The sequence below is a fragment of the Cuculus canorus genome, chromosome 8 (assembly GCF_017976375.1).
Source record: "Cuculus canorus isolate bCucCan1 chromosome 8, bCucCan1.pri, whole genome shotgun sequence".
NCBI classification, from domain to species: domain Eukaryota; kingdom Metazoa; phylum Chordata; class Aves; order Cuculiformes; family Cuculidae; genus Cuculus; species Cuculus canorus.
This window is the reverse complement of record NC_071408.1, coordinates 28,086,368-28,112,728: the sequence shown is the minus strand read 5'-3', so window position 1 is coordinate 28,112,728 and position 26,361 is coordinate 28,086,368. Positions and strand designations below refer to the sequence as shown.

The window sequence follows — 26,361 nt, the reverse complement described above, 5'->3', positions numbered from 1 at the left end:
AACCAGAAATCAGAAATTCTTTTGTGTTGAGTGCACTTCATGAAGCCACTGACTCTCCATTTGGCTGTGTTTAATACGCAAGTTGCGTAGCCAAGGCACGCCATAGCGAGCACGATACTCGATGAAATTCAGTTTATAGTGTATGTATAATGATATATGAAGTACAAGGGAAAGGCTAAGAATTACTTTTATACCTTAAACCCCCTCAACACTTAAAAGATGACGATATTTACTGTCTTGCAGAAAGGAAAAGATAATCCAAGTGAAGGTTTTGTATTTTATATTGCTACCTAGCGTTTCCTCTTAGGTTGTCAGGGGGAATGTGCTGCCTTCCAACATAGCACCTGTCTCTGCCTGCAGAGTTTGAAAACGAGCCTGCTGCCTGACACTAACAGCCAACCCTGAACACAGATATCTGAGTTACTAACCCTCGAGCTAGTGGTAGTAACTTGCTTTGTTTACAACATCCCAATTGCTTTCTGCTCTCCCTGCATCTTCTCTAAAACATAGATCTGGAAACGGATCTATTGTGGGTGCATGGTCCTATGTGGGTTGTCTGCAGGGTGCTGAGTGCAGAGTGGGTGTGTTGTTGTGTTTATGGGGGAGGAGAGACTGTCTATTAACTCCCTTTTACTAATTAGCATCAGTTATAACCGAAGTGTGTTGTTGCCTGCCTCCTTCTGTACCAGGTGATGTTTTTTCAGTCTGCAAAAGCAGTGGGGAAGATGCATAGGTTTAAGATACAAAATTTGTGATTTAATTTAATGGAAGTATTTTGATTACAACTGTGTCCAAATTGGTGTACCTGCCCTGGAGTTCTGCTGAGTTGGTGTTGGTACAGCTTGGACCAGAGTTTGTCCTGAAGTAAAACTTTCCGATATTATCTACTATGGATTTTTCCCCCATTAAGACTTATTTTGGCTTCTGTCTGATCTGAAAATGGTTAACCCTGCAGCTGACTTTCAGTGCAGGGATCTGTACAGTTAATCATAGAGTATATAATCTATAGAGTTAATCATAAATGTTGTGTTATGATACTACCAATAGGATGGTAGACTTCGTGATGAAAAATAGTTCAACTGCTCCATGTTTTTTGGAGGTCTGTTAATCTGGAGGGTGGGGACAAGCTGGTGTAAGCCAACAGACCCTCTGGGTCTGTTTTAAAAGCACTGGCCTTTGTTCTGCTTGCATATTGCAACTCAAGCTTGGGTTGCTTAGGAGAAAGTACATAAAATTTGATCTTTTGTAAACCCTTTTACTGCAACAAGATTGAATTTCTTTATTGAAGAAATACAAAGAATACGCGTACTTGAGGCTCGGAAATACCTGAGCTGTACTTTTATTGCTTTCATATTTAGTACTTTGCATTCACTGTGCTGCAAACCTTAACTTGCTCTGAACTGATGTGTGTAATAAGATGTCAAGATGTGTGGTGTCTATCCAACTGAGGGATAGCTTTCCTTGTTGAACAGGAAGGAGAGAGAGAAAAACTGTGGCTATTGTGGTTCCGCTGTCCATCCCATCTCATCTTGCTGCAGACCCAGGAAAAGACAGAGCCCAGAAAGAACCCAAAGAAACAATGGCAGCTCCAGGCCCAGCCAGTCCTAGTAGGTGATGTTTCAGGTTGGGGTAAGGAGGGGCTAAAGTTGCATACTTTGAAACATATAAATACGCATAAATAATATAATAATACCATTTTCTTTATTAATCAGAGTCTCTGAATAATAGTCTCCCTGTTAAGATTTCATGCTGCTTAAAACTAGTACTCACTGGCTTATACTTGCATATTAAACAGCTTCTTAGAGTTGCCCCTTTGTAATTGTTAATTGTGCCGTGCGAAGGGCAATGTCTTGCAGCTTCTGTGTTTTATTTCAATTGACCGTTTTTCTTGGTTTCCCCTCAACTTATTGTCTCACGTGCAAACCTCCACCTTGAAGGAGGCTTGAAATCTATCCTTATGCATCTCAGATTAATGACACTCTGTAGCTTATTCTGGATAAACTTTCTGAACTCAGTATTCAGAAGATCATCTGGGTGTGAAACCTTAAAGTACTGCTTCGTAGAAGTTTATTAGCCTAGAGGTTGCGAGAATCAAATTTGCTTGGGGTGAGACTGAACTGTCTGAGGTTCGCACTGTGGTCCAACCCTCACAAATCCAAATGGTTTTGTGATTCTCTTCGTGACTGCCCTCTCCATTCAAAGCTAAAGTTCGAGAAGCAACGATAAATGTTCAGTGTAATGACTGGGCCACTGTTTCAGCTGAAACCATTTAAAAAAGAAGGATGTCATGCTCTGAACTTGCTAAACATTAAGCAGCACACAGGGTGCTTGAGGAGATGTAGATTTTTATTTGCTTGCCATAGACAGCTACTATTCTTTCCCCCCCTTTCCCTCTGTAGTTGTTTTACTTCATTGCTAGCAAATCAAACATTAGACCTTGAAACTCAGATTTATACCCCTGCTATTTTTATTCAAGACTTTTTCTGCCTCCTGTGTCTGAGAGCAGCAAGTTAAATTTTTCTCCTCTAAGCCTCATTAGGATAGGAGTGCATTGAATGTTCAACTTTTACATTTGCTAATGTGCTTGCTGGAAATATTGAGGTTCTAAATACCCTAAGGCTGTAGGCTTACACTGTTAGGGGTCTTTGATTGCAGTGCTTTGATTGCAGATGGTGTAGCAGTTGTTCTCGCTGCAGGCTTAAAACACCATAGTTCTAATACATCTTCCTAAGCAACCAAGTGTTATCTAGGTCTTGCTCAAATTGTTTGAATATTGTTACTTTATTGTTGCATCTTTCTTTTCATTTTAAATCTTAACCCTTATCAAAAGTTTGACTTGACTTATGCAAAGGAAATGGAGCATTTAGAATTTGATGTAGAAGGGCATTTCTGCTGCAGCTGATGCACTTGTGAAAGCCCACATATGAGACCATGCCTCTTGGTGCCGAGTTTACAATAATAGTAATCATCTGAGGTTTAAATCTATGCTTATTTAGGAGTGTGCTGTCAGTAATTCCTTATGCTAAAGCTCTTTAACATTTGGGGAGAGGCTTTGAAAAGTACAAAGGAAACTTTCTGTGTTTCTTTCAACTGGTGAGTGCTGGTCTCTTCTCCCAAGTAAGAAGTGATAGGATGAGAGGAAATGTCCTCAAGTCAGGAGAGTTTTAGATGGGATATTAGGAAAAATTTCTTTTGTTAGGAAAATTTTCTCACACTGATGACATGCAGAAGATCATTACCTGTTCTTTGTTTTTCTCAGTGAGGATCTGGTAGCATAGGTGGCCACAATTACAAACTCAGATCTTTCCCATATTTCTAGATTAGTGGTAATTTAGATATTGTGTTAATTAATAGAATTTGTGAGGCTCTGCTAGATGTTCATAGTTTGAGGAGACCAATTTTGATTTACATTTGGAGCTGATGTGGTTCTACATGTTGCTTTTTTGTATGGTGCTTTTTTCTCTAAATCACATTTCTGACTGTCTTAATGCTCCATAGTAGTAATGGGAAAGGAGAGGTGAACTAAATATGATGCATTTTAGTGCATTCCTATAAAGCAGGAAATAAATGGGAAACATTATGCATTTTTTCTGCCAATTTTAGTGGCTTTATCCTGTGAAAATGCTTTTCTGTTTTCATTTTTGATTAATGAAGTTCTACCTCACTCTTTATTTCTTTGAGCTGTAGACCGTGGGAGCTGCTTGAATCTTTGCCAGTGGCTGTCATCTATTGGTTGCATAGTCCTTCTGTGACTTTGCCAGCATGTTCAGGACCATCATCTGTCTTCTCATTAACTCTCTGTTCCTCCAATTGAAAATACAGCTGTTAATGAATTGAGTTGCGAATGCCAAGAAGTAGCTTGAAGAATACCTCGAAATAAAAGTATTTTAATGGGATTTTTCTCTGTCGTGGCATTTCTCTGCATCAAGTCACTACATCTTGTAAGTCGCTAAAAGCCAACATAGATGACTGTTTTGTTAATATTGGACTTGACTTTTATTAGGAAATAGGATACAATTTCTAAAATAAAGAATATGTCGGAAGATTCAGTGGGGCAGCATTAACTCCATTAGCTGAGTGGATACGTGGCAGTAAATGAAACAATTGTTTATTTAGCAAAGGTTGCAGTCTGGGTTTAAACAGTTGATTCCCTGGGAAAAGGAGGAGGGCATGTGTAGTTCATAGGAGGAAATCTTTCATCTTCCTATTGGGGTCTTTCCTAAATTCAGCTTAAAGCAGTCAGTTGCTTTCCTACCATTGGAGTTTGCTATAGTTTTATTAGGAAAAACATTGTAAGGAGTTTTATAGTCCACGTTAAGGTAACCAGAGCATTTTAAAATATAATGAGAATGACCTCTTTTTTGTTTTACTGTACTTATTTTGGAGGTAAGGCAAGCAGGCAAAGGACCTTTCTGGTGGATGACACAGTGCTATCAGCAAGTGATTGCTTATTTGTTCTTTCTGTGCCTGATGATGAATAATGTAGTTGCAGTATCTAATAAAGGAGACTCCTCTGGTGTATTGCTTTCCTCAGGCTGTAAAACTGGGCCAGATGTCTTTGAGAGACCCAATCAGAAGTTACGGGGGGGTAAAAAGACTCCTTGAAGGTATAGAGCTGGAAATTACTTCCTTTCGCTGCTAAATCTGAAACAATAAGTATGATGATTTTTGGTGTCACCAGGCCACGCAGGAGTTTGTGACTGGAGATGGATTTCTCCCTTCTCCACTTTGAACTCCCAGGTTTGTATTTCAGTTGTACTGATAGTGCTTGGTGTATCCATTTCCATCAAATATGTCTGTTTTCATCAGCTGTAGTATCTGGAAAATCAATATTGAGCTTAGTGCAGCAGGATTGGTGTCTTTAGATCAGTTTGCAGTCTATAAACATTTTTAATAGATTTGAAATTCCAAGTGTTGCTGGAGGAATGGTGTTGTAAAGGAGGCTCCTTTGCTCCCCAGAAAAAAAGGAAGCCTGACTGAGGCATGGTGTTGAAGAATCATATTTTTACACACATGGTGGAAATGTCATCTGGGCAGGTAGTTCTGCGCACACGTCGATAGTTGAGGCACGCTCATACTGGGCTGCAAGGGCTGAGCAATTATCTTTACCTGGAGGACTATGTTCAGTTCTGGAGTCCTCGGCACAGGAAGGATACAGATCTGTTAGAGCGAGTCCAGAGGAGACTGGACAAAGATGATCCGAGGGCTGGAGCACCTCCTGTGTGAGGATAGACTGAGAGAGTTGGGGTTGTTCAGCCTGGAGAAGAAAAGGCTGTGGGGAGACCTTAGAGCAGCTTCCAGTAGTGAAAGGGGCTCCGGGAAGGCTGGGGAGGGGCTCTTGATCAGGGATTTTAGGGAGAGGACAAGGGGAAATGGTTTTAGGGTGAAAGAGAGGGGATTTAGATTAGGTAATAGGAAGAAATTTTTTACCATGCAGGTGGTGAAGCCCTGGCCCAGGTTGCCCAAAGAAATTGTGGATGCCCCATTCCTGGAGGTGCTCAAGGCCAGGTTGGATGGGGCTTGGAGAAACGTGATCCAGTGGGAGGTGTCCCTGCCCATGGCAGGGGGTTGGCTTTAAGGTCCCTTCCAACCCAAACCATTCCATGATTCTGTGGTCTTCACAGATGTGAGTTCTGCAGCTTCTATGTATTTTTACAGAGCAGGGGAAGGCACCACGGACTAGGCTTTGACTTTACAGTATACTTGGGGTTCTCCATGGTGCCTGTCGGACAACCTGAGGAAGAATGCAGTTAAACTTGATGCAAAAGAGTAAATGGGGCTGAGGAAGAAACTAAAACACAGACGTGTGCCATCTATGCAGGACGGTGCTGAGGAGCTCAGGTGGCCTCAGTTCTATCCCTTTTGAACTTGGCTTTACAGTCTTTTGGTTATCCACAGTTATTTAAGTAACCTCAGAAAAGAATGCTTCCATCAGTACATTTCATCGCTGAAGAGGTTAAAGTGACAATCCTATGGAAAGGAAGCTATGTTAAGTCCTTGTTTATCCAGCACTTTCATTGTTGCTCAGTAATCCCAAGAGGTATGTTTTTTAACCCTGGGAGAAGAACCTTTCGTTTGTCCTTTCAGTTGATCCATTGCATATGACTTTTTTTGCTACTTCTTTCTTGTCTCTTGAGTTCTAGCAGAATCGCTTTACATTACAGAATATTTCTGACAGTCCATGTGTGTTTTCTTAGCCCAAGGTGAATGGGAGGCGTTTGACCTTTTTCATCGCAGGCTGAGTCATTTTACCTGGCCTTTGCTACAGATGTAGAACTCACATGTGAAGAGTGACCAAGGCTTAGCTCAGTTGCAGCCTCTGTTCAACAGAGACCAAGCTGCACTGGACAGGATGAAATCAGGGTGGTCTGAACTGTTCTTGATAGTACTTCTGTCTCCTGAGTGTCATACCAATTTCTTCAACAAACACAGACATTTTGAATAAAATAGCTAAAATTAAATGTTCTGCCTTACAATTCCTCAACGATTCCCATACAAGGACAGCATGAAAGAGTTGGCCTTGTTCAGCCCGGAGAAGAAAAGGCTGCAGTGAGACTTTAGAACAGCTTTCCAGTCCCTAAAGGAAGCCTACAGGAAAGCTTTATCATGGAGTCCAGGGATAGGACAAGGGGAAGTGGTCTTAAATTGAAGAAGGGGAGATTTAGATTAGATACCAGGAAGATTTTTTTTTTTCCTTTGAGGGTGGTTGAGGCAGAGAAGTCATGAATGCCCCATCCCTGGAGATCTTAAGGTCAGGTCACGTGAGGCTTTCAGCAACGTGATCTCAGTAGAAGATGTCCCTGCCTATCGCAGAGGATTGAAACTGGATGATCTTTAAGGTCCTTTCTGATCCAAACCATTTATGATTCTATGAATTACCAGTTAAACACAGAACTAGAGCTGCATATGACCCATATTTTTAAAAAATTGAAATTAATTTTCTGTTTCTCTGGGCAAAATTATCTGTCCTGTATTTTTAAGTAGCTAGATGCTAAAGGAATAGTACTCAAGTTATCATTGAAGTAATTTATGGATGTTTGGAAGGATAAAACCCATGAGCCAAGTTAATCCCTGGAACGATGGTTTCTGATTAGTAGCATAAGAGGAAAAATTTGCGCATTTGCTTGTACATAGCTATATTGGCTACAGATGCAAAATGAAAACTTGATAGATATTGCATACTGTGCTTTATGGCTTTTTGGGTGGTCTGTATGGAGTTCACAGACATTAGACAATGCATTTCTCACTTGCTGCCTGGTAGCTGGGTTTCTGTTGGATACTGGGGAGAAATTTCCATGCTAATGCTGGCGTAGAATTTGGCACGGGATTTGCATCATTTATAGAAATTGCTGTATTTGGCTGTACTTCTGTTCATAAAACCCTAATTACACGCTTTATTATGAAACTGTTGTCAGTTATTAGATTCTTATTCAATTCTGATCTTCCTGGAAATGTAGAAATGACTTTCATTTCTGACCTAAGAAGACCTCTTGTTCTTATGGGGCTTGGTGAAACTCCATTTCTCATGTTGATTCATTTCTGTTCTTCTGTACACTACTTCCACGTTCTCAGTTAAGGTCTGTAGCTTCCTAGCACAAGTGAGTCTGTGGTCCTTAGATTGCCTTGCTGTCTTTTAATACTGTTCATAGAATCATTAAAGTTGGAGAAGACCTCTTAGATCACGCAGTCCAACTGTCAGCCCAACACCACCATGCCTACTAAACTATATAGCAAAGTGCCTCATCTGCATGCTTTTCGAACACTTCCAGGATGGAGACTCCAGCACTTCCCTGGACAGCCTGTTCTAATATTTCGCCAGTCTCTTGGTAAAGAGTATTTTTCTCATAACTCCCCTGGCACAACCTGACGCCATTTCCTCTTGTCCTGTCGCTTGTAACTTTGGAGAAGAGACCACCCACCTAGCTCCAACCTCCTTTCCAGGAGCTGCAGAGAGTGATGAGGGTCTTCCCTCAGCCTCCTTTTCTCAGGGCTAAACAGTCCCAGTTTATTTCTGTTGCTTTTATCCATTATGGGCCTTTCAGCCACTGATGGACTGAGAACATTCTCTTACAGGCTTGTTCAGATTCTTCCATGAAGTTCTTCTAATGGGTGCAAAGTAAGTTCTGTGTTGCCTTTACTCTGGGCTTAAAAAATTTATCCTGCCCCACATAGCCATATAAATGCCTTGTCTGGAGACTTGTGGGTCAGACATGGCCTGTGAGCTGGGTCAGACCCACCAGCCTGGTGAAATCTGAAGCAAGTTCTCCGGAAACATTGGGAGCTCTGCGTTGTGCTTCAGTTTGGAAGCCCCTTTATTGGGGATTGTCATGAAGATGTTGGCCAACATCAAACCACGGTTAACACGGCCAGCAAGTCCAAGCTTGTTCTTGGTGGAGAGGTTGGAGTATTTCTGCCTTGTTACCTCAGGCTGCTTTTTTCTATTTTCACTGATATTCTAGCAATTTATCCCACTGCACGAAAAAGAGGAGAAAAGGTTCTGAATGGATTGTATATGCCAATATCAAGCTCTGCAATGTCTGTTACCAAAGTTATGTCAAATGTATTTCTTCCCTTGGCTCAGGGATTAAATCTTAATGGGATTGAAATCCGTGGCAGAGTTTACACTGACCTGCCTGGTGCATTCCTTTTGTAGGCTTTCCTGTTCTGCTGGTAAGTGATCGCACAAAAAACTTGATCTTGTGAAGTGATCTACTGCAGCAGGAATTCTGGTGGGGTTTCATAAGGAAAGCAAATTTCTCTGTTTCCACTGAGCTCTTTCTAAAAGGCTAGGAGAATTTTTTTCCTTGTTCCTTGTAATACATCCCGATGATTAAGCTCTGGAGGGATTATCCATTTGGTTTTTTATTATATAGTAGTAAGACTCAGTGGTTCACAGTGTGAGGAGAACTAAATTTATGATGTTACCCCGCACGAGAAGGGCACTGCACCTTTTAGGTTTTCTTATGTGGCACATGTTAATTCTAAGAGTATTATTTTTTGTATCAAGCATTTGATTTACAAGATCACAATATATTCAAAGATGCTGAACGCAAAGCTTACTTTGTACTGAATTTACAGATGTTCTGAGTGATAACTGTTTCTGTAGCTTTCTGTGTTTGTGGCATAAACTGTGACTTTGCAGTTCCCTATTGAACATCATCACCTCGACTTGAAGCATTTTTGCCTCTGTGAGTGTCTTTCTTTTGAAGGGCTGCTTGATTATGAAGTCGTGGGTTGGAATAGACAAGGAATCAAGAAACATTTTGAAGCTCTACCACATCAGGATCTGGGAGGAATGTTTGTTATGCAAATTACTGCCAAAATTATTTCTTCTACAAGCAGGAAAGCTTTATATGTCACTGCATGTGTGGTTTCAGCAGTGCTTTTTTTTTGTGATTGTAGATATCTTGGTTAATTCTAATGATTTCTAAATTAATGATTACATCCACATTCTCTTGGTTTAGTATTTCATGAAGGTTCAGAAATGTTAATTTGGGAATACCTTGAGGTAGCAATGATCTGTAGTAACAGCTGCTAGTGACTGGAAATTACAATATATGGTTATTCTCAATTAGATGTTATTATTGCCTTCCCATAAGGACTTGCTGCTCTTTGGGTTTGGTGCCTTTTGCAGAGGAGGCACTTGCAGTTTTATAATAATATGTCACTTGCTTTTGTTTTGCAGAATATGACAAACTGGGCTTTCTCCTGAACCTGGACTCAAAATTGTAAGTAAAATGGTAGGACTTCTTTTATTTTTTTCTGTAGTTACATATTTCTGTTGTAAACAACTTTTATGTCACATGGGCAGTTGTCTCACTGGACTACATACACATTTCTACCTGGGACAGCCAAGTCCTGCAGCAACCTGACAGTTATGACTTCTTTCCTTACACCAGGCTTTGCTCACTGGCTTGGGTTGTGCTCCACTGTCATCGATTCCTATTAATTCCTATCATTTGTTCTATTAATTCCTATAATTTGTTCCATTAATTCCTATTATTCTTTCCATTAATTGAACAGAACTGATCAAGAGGCTACAAATGTCCACTTGAAGCCATGACTATCAGTCTGCTCTAGATATCCTACTGTTAATCTTCCAAATTAGGAAAAATGGACTAAGTGTTTGAAAGCAGGAGAAAGGTCAACCTGCAATTTGCTAGGATGCTTAGTTGTTTATATTTCCTTTCTGTTTGTTTCTTTAAAAATGGATACTACTGTTTTTGTTTGTAAAGTGTTTGGGTTCTTTCCACTCCAGAAAGCAGTGACCGTTTGCTGTGTCAGAAGAACAACAAAGTATGGAAGGATGATACTCTCACAATGCCATGAATCAGTCAGATTGAGGCTGAACTTCTTAACACTAGGGGTCAGTAACGACTCTATTGGGTCAAGAGCCTTGTGGAAATGTTGCTATTGGAAGTAGAAATTGACTGCTAAAAACCTTCTGCCTCTGCTACTTCAAAAGGCAGTGAAACAATCTAGTGGCTTTGAATGACTTGAGGATGCGTCCCCTGTACAATGTATCATATTAATATAAAAGCCATTCTTAATGTTCAGAGAGTTTCATTATGTTTACGGGGTAAAGTTTCATTATGTTAACGGTAAAGCTTTGAGTTTAGTCTTGCTGAGCAGCTTGGGAGCTTCCATAATTAAATAAAAACCTGGAAAGTGTGTTGGGACCTGCTCCTTGCAGGCAATGAAAAAGACTCTAGGTAGGAGCTTCTTTTACAGAAGCAGCTGGGTACCTCAACTCAGCTATAGTAACTTCCCTGGCAAAAAGGTGCTGTACAAGAACATGGATGAGGAAGAAGGAATATTGATTTTTTTTGGTTTTGTTTTTTCCTCTGTATCTCATTCTTCCATGAAGTTCTTCTAGTGGGTGCAAAGTAAGTTCTGTGTTGCCTTTACTCTGGGCTTAAAAAATTCAATGTGCAGGAAAGATGGTGTTTGCTGCATAAATAACTGGTCAAGGTTTCTTTCTGGTCCCATTTAATGTAGCGTTCTGTGTGGGTTTTGTTGTATGCTCTCTGGAACCCATGCTGGTTGCACAGTTACCAGTTTTCTCTATTGAATGTTCTGTATTGGGACACCCTTGTGATTCGAAGACAATAGCAGACCCTTACAACACTGAGTGATGAGATGATGTATTACCTTCAGTTTATTCATGTAGAAGTCAAAGCAAAGAGATTAGTCCAAAATTGTGAAGCGAGTAAGTGACCTTTGAATGAACAGCTTCGTGTTGGTAAGGGAAAAATGATTTTAAAGGTTTTAAGTAGTCCGATTTTGGGGTTTTTTTTCCAGACTACTTTGCATATTTTGTAATGTCTTATTTATTGAGTACTCCTACTGACTGTCCACACACTTTTGGCACACAACTTTGGATACCAGCCTGTGCTGTGTACAAACCATTGCTTCAGTCTTTCTGGTTTTTGTTTATTTTGCCACTGCCCTTCTTTTTGTCTGTCTCTGTTCACTGTCCTTTTCTTCATAGCTTTTAACAAGTCCTATTGAGTCTTCCTTCCTCTCAAGCCTCTGCTACATCCTTTTTTTCCTCTTCTTTGCTGACTTAGCTACTTCAGCTACAGCTCTCTGAGACATGGCCAACTTCCTCCCTCCTTCCTATAACTCACTATGAGGCCAAGCGAAGTTTTTACCTGCTGGATTGCATCCAAAACCCTAGAATTTTTTAGTAAAACCTCCCTATGATAAAAATGCCATTATTTTTGTTTAAAGAAAGATTTTGTTGACTACATAAAAAATATATAGCACCCTAAATGTGTGTGTTTACTTTTCAAGGCCATAAAGTTATCTTATGGAAAGGCTTGTAATAAAGTCAGCGTGAATAAAATCCTGTGGGGTTAAGTTAAGGATCAAAGAAAACACGTTTTATATATAGATGAAATAACTTTTTTTTTAACTCTAATTGTCCTCTTTTGGTTTTAGGTTAGAATTTTTTCCCCTTTGTTGTTGTTTGTTTGGTTATTTGTTTCTTTTGTGGAATTAAAGCTGGTCCTGCATTGAGAATGGATCTGATGATCAGTAGAGGTCGCTTCCAACCTGAATTATTCTATGATTCTACCCCCCCTGGAAAGGGAGACAGAAAAAAAGCCCTGAAAATGCCCTAAAACATGCTAAATACATTTTGGAAGAAAAATGGGTGACAGCTAGAGGAATTTGCTACTGTTCCAAAAGTTTACCAGGTATGATCAGGGTACCAAATAGGCTTTTTAAGCACACTCTGAATTCAGTGGAACTTAGTGGTTAAAAATGCCTTCTGTGACTTAATCAAGATGGTACCATAGTAGAAGCATTTTCTGGTTAAAACAAAGTGCTTAGAGTTGAAAGAGAAAATGTGTTCTGCAGTGATGACTTCATTGGCAGAAATAATTTAATTACATCTGTTGTTGTGCTATACTCATTCTGGTGGAATTTTGCCATAGATTGTAACTTTATAGGGTTCACTTAATTAACAGCATGTGAGAGTCTTGTGTGACTTGGAGCACTTGGGGCAACAATTTGTTTTCTCTCTTTTTCCTTAATCTTTCATTTGTTCAGAATCTGTTCCTGACTGTGTTAGTTGATGTCATTTAAACTAATGACCCAGAGTACTAACTTTTTCTACGAAGGTACATCTGCTTCATGGAAATGACTGGTTCTGACCAGGAGTCTCGTTGCTCTGAGGTTGTTGTAAAGGAGAATGTCAAGAAGGAAGAAGTTCCCTTTCTGCTGTCTGTGCTTAGGCTGACTCTTCTTTGACAAGTCTTAGCTTTTACAAAGCAGGATGGTATCCGCTGTTAGTAAAAGGTAGGATGAATGGTAAGCCAAGGACATCAGGAGGCAACACAGTTTATGAATTAGTTGTTTCCTTAGCCAAAACAAGACCCAAGGCACCTCAGGATGAGATATCTGTTGCAAGAGGAGTTTTATCTTTTAGTTATGCTTGTACCAACCATAACATCATTGCCAAAATTAGAATGTCAAAGCAAAGTATGTGCAAAGCACAGAAGCAGGCAGGCCAGTTGCATCAGTTTCTCCCAGGTAAAGAGGTTTCCCAACTAGCAGAGCCACACATAATTTTAAAACCTGTAAGTGTAAAATCCAAAACTTACTGGTTGTGTGGAGAAAAGTACTTACAAAAAAATATTCTCAGGTCTTAATTCTTGGAGGGGCCAGTAGTTCCTGAACAACTTAAGGCCATCAGTCACATGAGTGACTCAGTCAGTGGGTTACTAGGTGCCACCAAATGCCAAGATTTACAGTCACTTTCTAACATCTGTGCTTGGCAAAGGGCGGCATGCTTTTATTATTATTAAATATTTATATTGTAGTAGTTCTTTGAGGCTGGCCAGGTCCTAGAAACAAGAGTCTCATTCACGACAAATTCTGAATCATTCTCTGAGCAGGATCTGTGTTTGCATTGTATTACACAAGGTTTCTGTAGGAGGATCAGCAGATGATCATGTAGTTAATTATAGACTGTATCTTAATGCATATTTAGTGGGCCCAGCTGAAGGTTGCGTGGTCAGTCTTTATTCTGTCACTTACTACTCTGTCAATGCTTGGCTTAATTACCTTAATGATTACTTTGAGTATGCCTTGGCATGTTCCAAGTGTAGATTCACTTGTTTTGCGCATATGAAAAGCTCCTTTTTTTGTAATAATCTGTGTAATGTGGGGGCTTTTCCCTTGTGTGGTTGCCTTCACGCTTCTGTACCAGCTTTCCTCACTCAGTGAGATGTAAGCTTGTGACCGCTACTTCTGTCCTTCAAAATTCATCCTTCAAAAGCTATTTTCAAAGCAATTAGATTGGTGATTTGGTGCTCCTAAACAACAGCCAGAAAAAAAAAACCCACTTGGGTAACCATGGATCTTTTCACCTGCTGCCACAGTCAGCTTGAAACCTGGGATGTTAAAATCTCAGCTGAAGAATGATGGAGGAAGAGTCCCCTAGGTTTGACTTTGACTGAGGAAGAACCACTCCAACAAGTTTTACTAATGTTCAAGATGTCTTGAGCTTACTGGAATCATTCTTCACTTAAACAAAAAGGTAGTGGGTGTTATAATGTGTTAACTTGAGAGGGACAGTAGTCTTTTTTTTTGTTTTTTTGAAGGTAGAAACAAGCAAAAAAAATTGCTACCCCTCTTAATTAGAAAAATGACTGAATTAATGATGTAATATACCGTATTTATACAATATGTGGAATAGAATTTAAATTGTGCACTTTGGGAATCTTTAGGTAGTACTTAATTAAAAGGAGGAATCTTTTTCCCAGTGGACTCTATTTTGTTAGTTGTTTTGTGATGCTGTGTGTTTACGTGTTTTTCCAATATTTAGATTTAAGAGGTGCAGCAAAGATTTATTTTGAATACTGATGATAGTTTCAAACTTTGCTTTAAATAGAAAAGACAAAGTAATTGAGTTTGGGGGGGCAGAAATAACAACCTTCACTCTGCAAACTCAAAAGAAACTTGATCTAGACTTTGAAAAGTCTGTAAAAATGGAGGGAGTTTGGGCTAGGGAAATGCACGGATTGGGTTACTTTTGTTTGTTGAGATTTCTTTACTTCAGAGCTTTAATAATGAGAAGAGCTGAAAGGGAGCCCCTTCCCCTCAATTTGTTTCTTGGGTGGGAGGTTGCTTTGAAACTCGTTGTGCCTATTTGTGGTACTTCGCCATTAAGCACTAGAAAAATAAGCAATAAACGTGTTGGAATGCTGGACTTTCCCTGCGCCTGCTGCTGTGGGATTTCTTTCTGCCCGGGATTTCTTTCTGCCCTGTTTTCCTTCCCATGTCTTTTTGTATTCCTGTGGTCCTGAGAGGGGAAAAAGAAAAGAAGTGAGAAGTCCCAGTGGTCTCCCATCCTGCCTAGGCATGGGCTAAGTGGACGGATTCGGACTATCACAGGCAAGAGCATCCTGATGCTTCTTCTGAAAGACGACATCAAGGCTTAGCATACTTTACAGCCTTGGTATTTTCCTGCCAGTCGGTTATTTATTTCTCTTTCATTTCAGATTGTCCTTTGACTTTTAATTCATGTATTTCTATCTAATCTCTTCCAAGCTGTACTAATTGTTTAAGCACTTCAAATATTTAAGAAAATGAACCCTAGCTATTCACAGCAGTTCAATTACCGGCCTGTTTGTTGTTCATCCATCAAACCTCCCACATTTGAGTAGGATGTAACTACCATCCCTAGTTTTTGTTTTGCTCTTCTTAGCTCGTTTCATTTTTTTTTCCAGTTTTGATCCTTTGGAATTCTCATAAGGACTTCTCTTGTGAGTCTCTGTTATTTAACTTTGGGATTCCTATGTTAGATACAACCTCAGTTGATGAGGAAGATAAAGACTGTAGAACTCAGAATTATTTGCTATTTAGAACCGATACTTGTTTTGTTACGTGCAAACAAAGTAAAAAACTTACATTTAGTGCTTTTAAAAGGACTGGTTTCCTAAAGCTGGAAGTAATTATGAACTAAACCATGTGGGAAAAGAATGTAAAGCAAAAATTATGAATGGCTGGGCATTGTTTAGAACAGTTTTATACTGTTTGCCCCAACACGTTCAGTTTCAGAAGAAAGAGATGTTTGTGGAAACACAGTTTTACCAAGGCCATAAGGGAAAACAGTGATAATGTATTTATAGAAGAGGTACAAATGTGCAGTAAAGACATGGAGTTTTGTTCTGCTTGGATGTGAAAAAACTGTTTTCCTTAATATCAGCAACAATAATTCAAACAGCAGATACCTAAGTTTATGTGCTTTGGAGTTGGTATGTCTGGACAATGTTCTTGCAAGAATTTCTAAAGAAGTAACTGAGGACTTTTTGGACTCCTAAAGATTGTTAATAAATCTTCAAACGCTAGGGGTTCTCCATACTCTTGGCACGAGGTTGATGTACAAATATTTTAAAAGCAAAAAGGACTGACTCATAAGCTTTCAGACCCATTTTTTGTTCTGAGCACAGTAACAGAACGGCCAATATGGATTTTCACTGGAAAAAAACTGTAATGTGTACAGCCCCAATTATTGTGCATACTAAATAGGAAACACTTTGTGTTTGCTGGGCTTGTTCTTCAGGTGAATGTCCATGAAGGGGCCTGGTATGCATGAGACTGGTTTCTTTCTTGGTATGTTCCTTTTGGGGCTGGGTTTGTGTTTTTTGTGTTCCTTTAACCAGCCAGATTCATTGTATGAGAACTTGGAAGTCTGTAAAAGAAAAGCCTCAGTTCTTTTTTCCCTTCCATAACAGTAAGGTGGAACACGTACTTTGCTTGTAATTCTTCACCATGGTAGCGTTAACCTAATTAAATATATGTTTGTTTGCTTTCCTGGGTGGATATAGTTACAACTAGTTAACTTTACAAGTTTCTATTAACTGATGTTTGAACAAGTATGTTTACAGTTGTTGCATTCACAGAAGGCTAACTTTACTTTAGTAGCAAAACCCAATTCAGGGATTATCTATAAGCTCATAAATGTCACGGGGCTCTTCTGCTACCTTATCCTCTTGGGAGAAGAGCCACACTTCATGTTCTTCCTTCAGAAAACTACTCTAAAACTCAGAGATAAATTGCTTTAGTTTTGGCCAGCTTCTGCACTGCTAAGCTTGTTAAGTTTCCAGTTGCTGAACATCCTCCTACAAAGACCTTCTTGATCTCTGAATACCTTGGGAATATTGAATGGATTTGGGCTATTGAGGTAATGATCGTTCCCAAAACTTCAGTTAAAGTTGTTAGAAATAGTGCATTAGGACCATTAAAGGAACGTGTCTCATTCTGATTCTATAGTAATTTGCTCTACAGTTTACTGCAAGGACTGGATGTTCTGTGGGATCATGGGTTTTGATAAGGATAGATGTTAAAACACTGGTGTTGATTGTTTTATTCTTTGTATTGGTCATAAAGAACAAAGTACTAGCACACATTGTGGAAACAGGTGATTTGTTGCTGCCTGTCCCGAATCAAAGCAGTTGTGAGTTTATCATTAAACTGATGCAAGAGTTGCCTCTCTTGGAAATCCCAAAAGCGTGTATGTGATCACCAGGAATCAGCTATTCTGGACCTGCTGGCTTGACCTCTTCTTGCAGGCCAGCACTGTTCCACCTCCCAAGAGAAATCTACTTCTTTTTGTTTCCCCTTGAAAATGTTTTAGGGAATCTTAATCTGATGGTTGAATGGAAATCAAGCGTATTCCAGCAAGGAAACATACTCTTCATCAAGCCTGCCTCTGAAGCATGTCGCTCACTCGGAAGAACGCTCTCGCTATGGTATCTCAACACAGCTTAGTTCTCAGCTCCTCGTTTATATTTTTCTATAGCTGGCTGTGAGGACGTTCTATAAATGAGGTATATGGGGAGATACCGCTTACTTTACTCAGTCAGCCTCTAAATTTGTCTTCTGCATTGCTGTAATGTGACTAGAGACATCAAAGCTTTGCTGTCTGCGTGTACTAAGGATCACATTTTTAAGAGCATGTAGTAGGTCATCAAGGCAGGGGAGAGTTTGGTGGAATAAACACATACAGGCTTCTTGCTTGCTGGGTAAGGAAAGTAAAACCAAGATGTGCTTTTAACAGCTGTGATTATAATCTGTTAGGTAAGAAAACAATATTTATTTTATGCTGAATGAAAGCAAGAAGGCTTATTGTTGTACTTGAGAAGAATTGCCTGGCAGAATAGAAGATGATGGTCTGCCAGGTAGACCATGTTGTGAAACCAAGGTCCTTAGCTTTCTACAGAGATGACAGGCTAGAGGAACTCTAAGTGAGAGAGACTGAAGGAATCCTGTCAAATACAATCCAGTGGAGTATTTTATTTCACTTGTTCTGTTCCCAGGCTTGTGACTAGAAACCCGACAGTAAGTCTTGCTTAGTAAAAATCTCTTTATTTTACTGTTTAAAGTTGTTCTAGGACTGAAGGACAAGGTAAGTTTTGGTTAGACTGATAAATTTAGAATGCGTTTTGCTTGAGGAAGCATGATGTTGCTGCCAGCATCCTTGACAAATCTGCTCAGGGGAAGTGCTCTAAAGGACCCCAGACCTCACAGGGGGCTGGTGGGAGAGCTGGTGTTGTGTGATGCTCATTACAATGAACAAAATGTGATGAAAGGCTACTTTGCAGCAGGAAGGTTACTTACAGCTGTGTCTGATGTGTTGTGTCAGGAAGGGATTAATTTAGCAGTTGTTACTGTAAGGTGGTTTTGAGGGTATGGATGTTTGAATTGAATTGCGAGGCTTAGATGAGGTTTTCTCTAGTTGCTTTTGAGAAAACCAAACAATTACATTGACTTTTATGAAATTATTTCACAGAATCACAGAATCATTTAGGTTGGAAAAGACCTCAAATCCAACTGTAAACCTAACGCTGCTAAGTCCACCACTAAACTATGCCCTTAAGTGCCACATCTACATGTTTTTCAAATACCTTCAGGAGTGGTGACTCAACCACTTCCCTGGGCAGCCTGTTTCAATGCTTAACAACCCTTTCGGTGAAGTAATATTTCCTAATATCCAGTCTGAACCTCCCCTGGTGCAACTTGAGGCCATTTCTTCTCATCCTATCACTTGTTACTTGGGAGAGGAGACCAACACCTACCTTGCTACAGTTCCCTGAAAGGGAAGACAGCGATAAGGTCTCCCCTCACCCTCCTTTTCTCCAGGTTAAACAACTACGGTTCCCTCAGCCGCTCCTCTCTGCTGTATTGTATTTCCAGCTGACATCTGGTAGATTGAAGTCCCCCATGAGGACAGGGCCTAGCAATCATGAGGTTTCTCCCAGCTGCTTACAGAATAATTTGTCTGTCTCTTCATCCAGGCTGGGTGGTCTGTAAGAGACTCTCGCCATAATATCTGTCTTGCTGGCCTTCCCCCTGATTCTGACCCTTAAACGCTCAACCCTACGGTCACCGTCATTAAGCTCTTGGCAATCCATACAGTCCTTACTATGAAGGGCTACTTCACTACCTCTTCTTGCTCGCTTGTCGCTTCTGAAGAGTTTGTAGTCATCCATTGCAGCACTCCAGTTGTGACAGTCATCCCACCGTGTTTCTGTGATGGCAACTAAATCATAGTTTTTCTGCTGCATGATGGCTTCCGGCTCCTCCTGTTTGTTGGCCATGCTACATGCATTGGTGTAGAGGTCCTTCAGCTGGGCTGTCAGCCGTGTCACCTTATTAGAGGAAGACCCCCTTATTCCTTTGAAGGGTTTCACTGGTGTTTCCTTCTTGGCTCCTGTTATCTCAGTAGCCCCTGGCTCATCTCTGTACAACTTCAACTGTGCTCCATTGTACACAGTATGTCTCAGAGATGCAGGCTGAGGGCCTTCATTGGTACCCTGTCCCTCTAACCTTGCCATGTCATCCCATCACTTGTCACAGGCAAGCCTGGTGTGTTCTCCCTTCTCCTTCCAGTCTAGTTTAAAGCTCTGTCAAGTCCTACAAGCTCCTGAGCAAAGATTTTCTTTGAGAAAAGAGAATACCAGCAAACCTGGTGCTCTGTAAACCACCCCATTATTGAAGAACCCAAAACTGTGGTGATGATACCAGGCACGGAGCTGTGTGTGGACTGGGTGCGTCTGTTTCTTCCAGTGTCGCTACCCACAACTGGAGGGAGAGAGGAGAAAATAACCAGTGCTCCAGATGCCCTCACCAACCATCCCGAGGCCCCGAGTCTCTTTTGATCACTCTTGGACTACGCCTTGCAGCTTCATCACCTCCCACATGGAAGAGCAGTAATGGGTCATAGTCCAAGGGCTGTACCAAGCTAGGAAGCTTCCTAGTGATGTCCTTAACCCGGGCCCCAGGGAGGCAGCGGAATTCCCTAAGAGAAGGGTCTGTCTGGTGACCCCCTTGTACTCTTGTATTACACAGAAGCCCACGTAATTCTTTCTTAGCTCACAGCAGAAAGGAGAATGGGCAGAAAGGCTACTCCTGACTCTAGGTGCAGCCCCAGTCCTGCTCTTGGCAATGAGAATCGGGACCACAAAGGGAGGGACAGAATAATGACAGAATGTGCATGTGCGGTCCTCATCTGCTGTGCAATCTGTTCCAGGTTACTAAAGAAGGATTAACCAAAAAGCCAACAAACAAGATGTTTTTGATTTGCGTATTGAATGTGTTTGGATACTTCTGTTTGGTTTGAGAGCTTTTAATTCCTGCTTAGAAGTGTCTCTCCCCTGGGTCTTTAAAAGGGTTAATCTTGAGACCTGAAATATGTGCACAGTATCCTGTACAGCTGTTGAGTGCCTTCCTCCTCCTCCTTTATACCCTGTTTTACTGACCCTTTTTTACATCATTGAAGGCAGAAATCTCCGGAGGTTGTTGTGGCATTTGACTGTTTGAGTCAGGGACTCTGATCTATACAAGAGTCAAAGCTATATTTTATCATCATGGAACTCAGGCTCAGATGATTTTGAGAAGTGTTGCTACTTTGATGGATTAACAAGGAGGAGAGGATATGATTTGTGCTGTCATGAAACTTACTTCAGTGCTCAGCCTTGGATCTCTCCGTTAGCCTGTACACCAAATGTCTTGGAAAACCATTACTCTTTCTATTGGAGAGCCACGAATAACCTCCTCCTGATGTAGGACTGATGTTCAGTGAAGGTACAGGTGCTATAACATGAAGGAGGGTCTGATTAATTGAGCTGTTCTCAGCTCTTTGAAACAGACTTCTCTCTGTTCTCATCGTGGTTACACATGATGGTTTGGGTGTTGGGTGGATGGCCTTTTCAGACAAGCAGCTGCTCTTTGAAGTGGAAAAAAAAAAAGAAGTTATTTTAGCAGAGCATTCACTAGAACAATGTATGGAGTTTTTGATCTGGGTGGCTCCGCAGCTGTTCTTATTGTTAGAGTTCTGGCTATTCTTTAATTATTTACCCTAAAGCAGTGTGCATTTGTGTTAGTTTCATGAGGGCATGTTTAGTTACAATATCTGCAAAGGTTCTTCCAGGTCAGGGTTGCCTTCAATATTTGCAACCAGGTTTCTGGAGGAAACATTTTCCTCCTAATACGTAACCTACCTCTTCTTAAGACTTCAGCGTGGTACTTGTTAGATTGATTGATGTCTCTTTGAATTTATGCATCTGTCTCCAATATAGGTCAGTGAAGACAGCTTTTTTCTGGCCTTGTACTTCAGAAAGAAGCGTAAGAAAAATACAGAGCCTCATGACTATATACAGCATTTTGTACAACTACTGTTACACCACGTTCCCCAGTTGTGAGGTCATCTCTGGGTACCATCTAAAGCAGTTTATTCACTGATCAGTGTTTTTTTTCCTCTCAATTTCAGTTCAGGCCAGGGGAAAAAATAATAAAGCCTTTGCCATAACCAGAGTCTTCTTTTTCTTTCCTTAAGAGGAGTTCAGTTATTCCTTTGCAGGCTTTCTAGATCTTCTAAAGAAAAGTTTCAAGGATAAAATTTATCACCCTTATCCCTGCAAAATTACCAAAGAAATGGAAGAGGCAGGGTGTTGTGAACTGTTCTTGTTAAAGGTTTGCTATCAGGTAGCTGAGGGAGAATTTTCCCTAAGGATTTATTTTCCCTCAGGATTTATTACCCTAAGGTTTGCTCTCTGCCAGCTGCCTGTGAAACGGAACTACTAGTGCAACAGAAAGGGTTAATATCTTGAATATCCTTTGTAGGCAAAGAAAAATGACCAGACCAAGGAATCACCTGCCCCGATGTCTGATCTTAGAGAGCTCCATAGAATTGTTGAGGGAAGGAGAAAAATAACACCAGTGTGAAGAGATTCTTGCTCTTGTGTCAGGAGAGGAAGCTTTGGTATTCCCAGGCTGGGGATGCTGTTAGACCTCTGAAGAGCTTTTGATCCTATTTATACATCTGGCTTCTATAACATAGTGACATAAAGAAATCTACCATTTACTTGCATGTTATATGAACAGATTGCTTCTTTCTGTCAGTATTTTACTGTCTTGAGGATAATTTTGGTTGATGTTCTGATGATATGGGAAATAGTGAATAATAAATCACTGTTGATCTTTTCCATAGCATCCTGCTGTGCCACTGCGCTCTTGTGTGTACCTAAACACTGTGAGGTTCTCCAAAACGGAGCGTTCCATACCTGGCTGTGTTCTGCAGTGAAATGAGCTGCATTTTTAAGAAGGAAGATTTGGTAATTAAAATCTTAGTGCAATTGATTTTCTCACATTTGGCTTTTGAAACTGCTAGGCACTAGATTTTGACCTTCAGATTGCTAAACTGTAGGATCCACAGACTTAAAATGGTAATTTTGGCAGTGATACTTCAGGAATTCTTAGTTGATCTTCTTTTCCCACAGCTGTAGGCTTTGGGAAATACCTGTTTTCAGAGGTACTGATTCTTACTAGTCTGAGCTTGGAATTCCTGGATTCTAATAGGGTTTAATTTTTTATTCTCATCTCCTTAGCGCTTGTTTGTCTCTCCTGAACCTGCACTGCTGGATTCATTACGCTACAAATAGAAAAATGCTGTTCCTAGTCCAAAGAAAGCATTGCTCACTTGCAGATGTAACAGATGAGGGTTGGTGATGAAGACTTAAGGGTTACAGCAACAAAATTATGACATTTCAATTTATCTTCTTGCATTCTTTCATTTGGTCAGAAATGGATGTGATAGGTGAGCGTTTTATTTCCCGTCAGACTTAACTGACTCACTTTTTGTGGCCTTTGTACTGACAGTGAGTTTTGAGAGGGATTTGAATAGAGAATTGCAGCACTTAAGTTTTTAGAATTATATGTTCTAATATTAGGGAGTGCTGTGGTTTCTGACTTTGGGGAAGAGAGTTTATTCAGACGTTCTTTAGACAGTTCTTTCAAAAAGCAGTTCAGGTAGGAATCGCTGCTGCCATGGAGCCACGGGGCAGGGACGGCTGCTCCACCAAGGAGGGATTGTGCCCCAAGGAGGGGAGGCGGACCCTTATGTCCAGGGGAAGCTGAAAAAACTGAATCTATGGATGCTATCAATTGGAGAGAGATGGAGCTAGAGCTAGAGGATGCATGCCAGGAGTTCCACTCTGTATTTGTTGAAGCAACAGTAAGAGTGGATGAACTTGTAGAGAAGATTGGAAAAGCTGTAGAAGACACTAAACCTTACTGGGAAACTTGGAGGGTGGCCAGGCAGGCACAACTGGAAGCTCGGAGGGCAAGCTGGGTTTTCAGAGGGCCACTGAAGTGCTACGTGCTGCAAAAGAGACCCATTTTTCTTGCTGAGCAGAGGCTACTGGAAGGTGACAAATATCAGTTTGACTCTGCCTAGCAAGAGATGCTCAACCATGCTACTCAGAAGGTTGTGGAGGCAGAATAGACCGAAACAAGAAGTGAGTTGGTTCACAGGGAGACTACAGCCAAATACAGTGCGAAGAAGCTGAAAAGTGCCATCAATAAATCAAAACCTTACTTTGAACTCAAGGCAAAATGCTATGACCGACTAGAATCCCAAGTGACTGCTGAGAGAGGTTTTTATTGACTACTAAGTGAGTCCTAACGCATCCATCTCCAAATGTCCTCCATTAGGTCATCCTTGTCTCTTATCTATAAAACCAGAATGATGATACTTATTATTGAGGATGGAAACCAGATTTTGGATCTATGGAAACTAGAATAGACCCGTAATATACATTCAAGAACTATGTTGGCTGTCAGCAAATTACTTCATCATTAAGTTGCAAGATTTTTTGTTCATAGATAATAAATAATGGAAAACTCAGGGAGCAGTCGTCTTAATAGTTTTTACTTTTCTTTCTTTGGTAAACAACTGCCTTCTGTGAAAGTAAAATTTCTGTATTTCATGCTTTTTGTTTAGTCTAACAATTGGTATTTCAGCCGTTTGTTTTCTCCTTTCCGTGTTTCTTTAAAGCCACAAACAAACAAGCCCTCAAATGGACTGTTTTCTTTACTCCTAATCTGTGTAAGTTTGAATGCAATTCTGCTTTTTCTCTGTGCTACTGGTCATAAAGTGAAGATGTAACAGAAACAGACTTCTTTTTTTTTTAAAAAAAAAAAAAAAAAAGGGAAAGCTCATAAATACCAAAGGAGATCAGGAGATCAGGGATATTACTCAATTCTTGGAGGAGCATGCAGCATGAGGTCACATACAAAATGTGCCATGGACTTCTCTTGGATTTTTTTATCTGCATCCTTCAAATCTGGTTTTATAAGCGCAGCGTTTAGTTTCTTTATTTACTTTTTTAAAGCAAACAAACAAAAACTTTCTAGCTGCACACCTTCTGATTCTTTTGTCCACAAGGATCCCAACATCTTTTAGGAGTTGTTAAAGATTGTTAGTTAAGAAGCTCCAGGCAGGGTTGTTGGGTTTGATGAATGGACGTGGTACATTGATGTAGTCATTTCTGACGCATAAACCACTCATAGCTGTATTTTCTAAGATGTTTATGCATTTAGCGCTGCTGAGACTGATCTGAAATTCTTTCCTCTGTCTAGTGGTATAGTTCAGAGACATTGTGGATGCCCCATCCGTTGGGGGTGTTCAACACCAGGTTGGATGAGGCTGTGACCAACCTGATCCAGTGACTGGTGGTTGGAACTGGATGATCTTTATGTACCCTTCCAACGCAAACCATATTATGATTCTATGATTTCAGGACAGGAGTGTCTTTCCCTCTGCCCCTATGTCAAAGTACAGGAGTGGAATTGAATAAGGAAGTAGGATCCTCGTGCCTTTTTTTGTGGATAGAAGTTTCTTCAGTGTGTTTGTGCAGAGATGACATTTCATGAAGGGTGAATGGCGTTGTCCATCTGTTGGCGCTCTTCAGCCTAGTGTGCATTTTCCAAAGGGTAGCATTGACTTTGCATCACATCTTCGTTCAGGGCTGTGGAAGTGAATCATTGGTTTTGGTGGAATGCCTTTAAAACTTTGTTTTCCTGGGCCAGTTTAATGTAACCTAATCTCCTTCAGCTGGTGTTCATGAGTAGTCCAAATAAATAAATAAAAGTATGTGTTGATTATCTTAGCTGTTAAGAAATTAATTTAATGAGAAGCCACAATTCTTGATGGAGAAGCAGAACAGGACTTTTCTTTTAGCATGCGTCATATCATTTTAGCAAGAGGGATTTGGGCCATCTCTTCCTATTCAATCACACAACCTCCCTGAGGAATTTGCTTACATATTGCAGTAAGGTTTGAAAATATTTACATCTCTTTAGCTGGCTACAATGTGACAGATGCATATCTTGTCTCTTTCAGTGTAAGCATTCTGCTTTCCCTCTCCTTTCTATCTCCTCATTCCTTTCATTTGTTTGTTTAGTTTTTCCTTAACTGGAACTAGAAATAATAGCAAATATCACATGATCTGGCCATGTAATTCTTTGAACAAAAGTTTGGAAACTTCTCATAGAGCTTTCATTAGAGTTCCTTACACTTTTGTCTTGGTTTCCTAAACTGTGCTGGGACATGGACCTCCAGCCACATACCAGGAGGAAGTTTCATCAGCGCATCCTCTTTCCATAGTCTCTTGCATTCAAGGAGATTCTGCTTTTGTAAATAGATGATTATATAATTTACTTGTAAAAGTCAGGTATGCAGGCACAGTTTTCAGACCCTGTGGATACTATGTATGGGAATTGACCGCTGCCTAGGTGAAGCCTTCTGTTATTGATGACTTCTCCCTGGCTCAACAGCAGTAACTGAAGGAAGGTAAAAGAGCTGCATCACCAGCCCTGCTAAAGGTGTTCTTCCTTTAAGCAGACTGGTAATATTTGCTGTGAGGCTGGGCAGTCTGATGAAGGGAAGAATTAATGGGGCACTTACTTTCTCATCTGTTTCTCAAATAGAATTCCCTGACAGCTGGGAAGGGAAGGTTGATTTATGGCTTTGTTTCAAGGTCCTCAAATGGGATTTGTTTCTTTACAAGTTCATGAGATGTTATGAGAAAGCATACTGAGGACTGGAAGCTGTCTTTCTATTAGTAATATATATAACAAATATATCATTTAAATATCTGTGCCTCTTTGATATTAATTAGAATATAAACAAATGTACACCCTGGCCACTCCGTGTCTTCATTAGTGTCTTTCGGACCAATCCTGCAGTTTTGAAGCAAATCCCATAACTGTTTTTTACTGATTGAATTCACAAATTGGTTTTGAAGGGTAGCTCTGGGCTTAGTTGGGGGAAACAAAATAGAAAGCTTTATTCCAGGAGTTTACAAAGGGCAACAACATTTAACAGGGGACATAAAAGCCCAAAGTTGGCCTTTTGGCCAAAATTGAGCCATGTATGTGATGGATACATCTGGTCCAGGGAATCTAAAATAAAATGTCCTGAATCTCATGCTTGTGTAGTGTAGACATGAGGTCTCAGCATTAACTGCTTTGATTTAGTGATCTGTCCTTTTTTTTGATCTGCCAGAT

The 26,361-nt window shown here is 40.4% G+C and overlaps 1 protein-coding gene across 7 annotated transcripts in view; it reads left to right on the top strand.

Annotated features, from left to right (window-relative positions):
• The window catches only part of ST3GAL3 (ST3 beta-galactoside alpha-2,3-sialyltransferase 3), a 210,938-nt gene that overhangs the window by 55,856 nt on the left and 128,721 nt on the right, over positions 1-26,361 (top strand). For 5 of the 7 annotated variants that reach the window (XM_054073724.1, XM_054073727.1, XM_054073722.1 and 2 more), the window contains exons 4-5: positions 1,473-1,607; positions 9,686-9,728. In XM_054073724.1, coding sequence (XP_053929699.1) covers positions 1,473-1,607; positions 9,686-9,728 — 178 coding nt within the window. The remainder of the gene's footprint in view (positions 1-1,472; positions 1,608-9,685; positions 9,729-26,361) is intronic. The other 2 variants (XM_054073726.1, XM_054073728.1) reach the window with 1 other exon arrangement.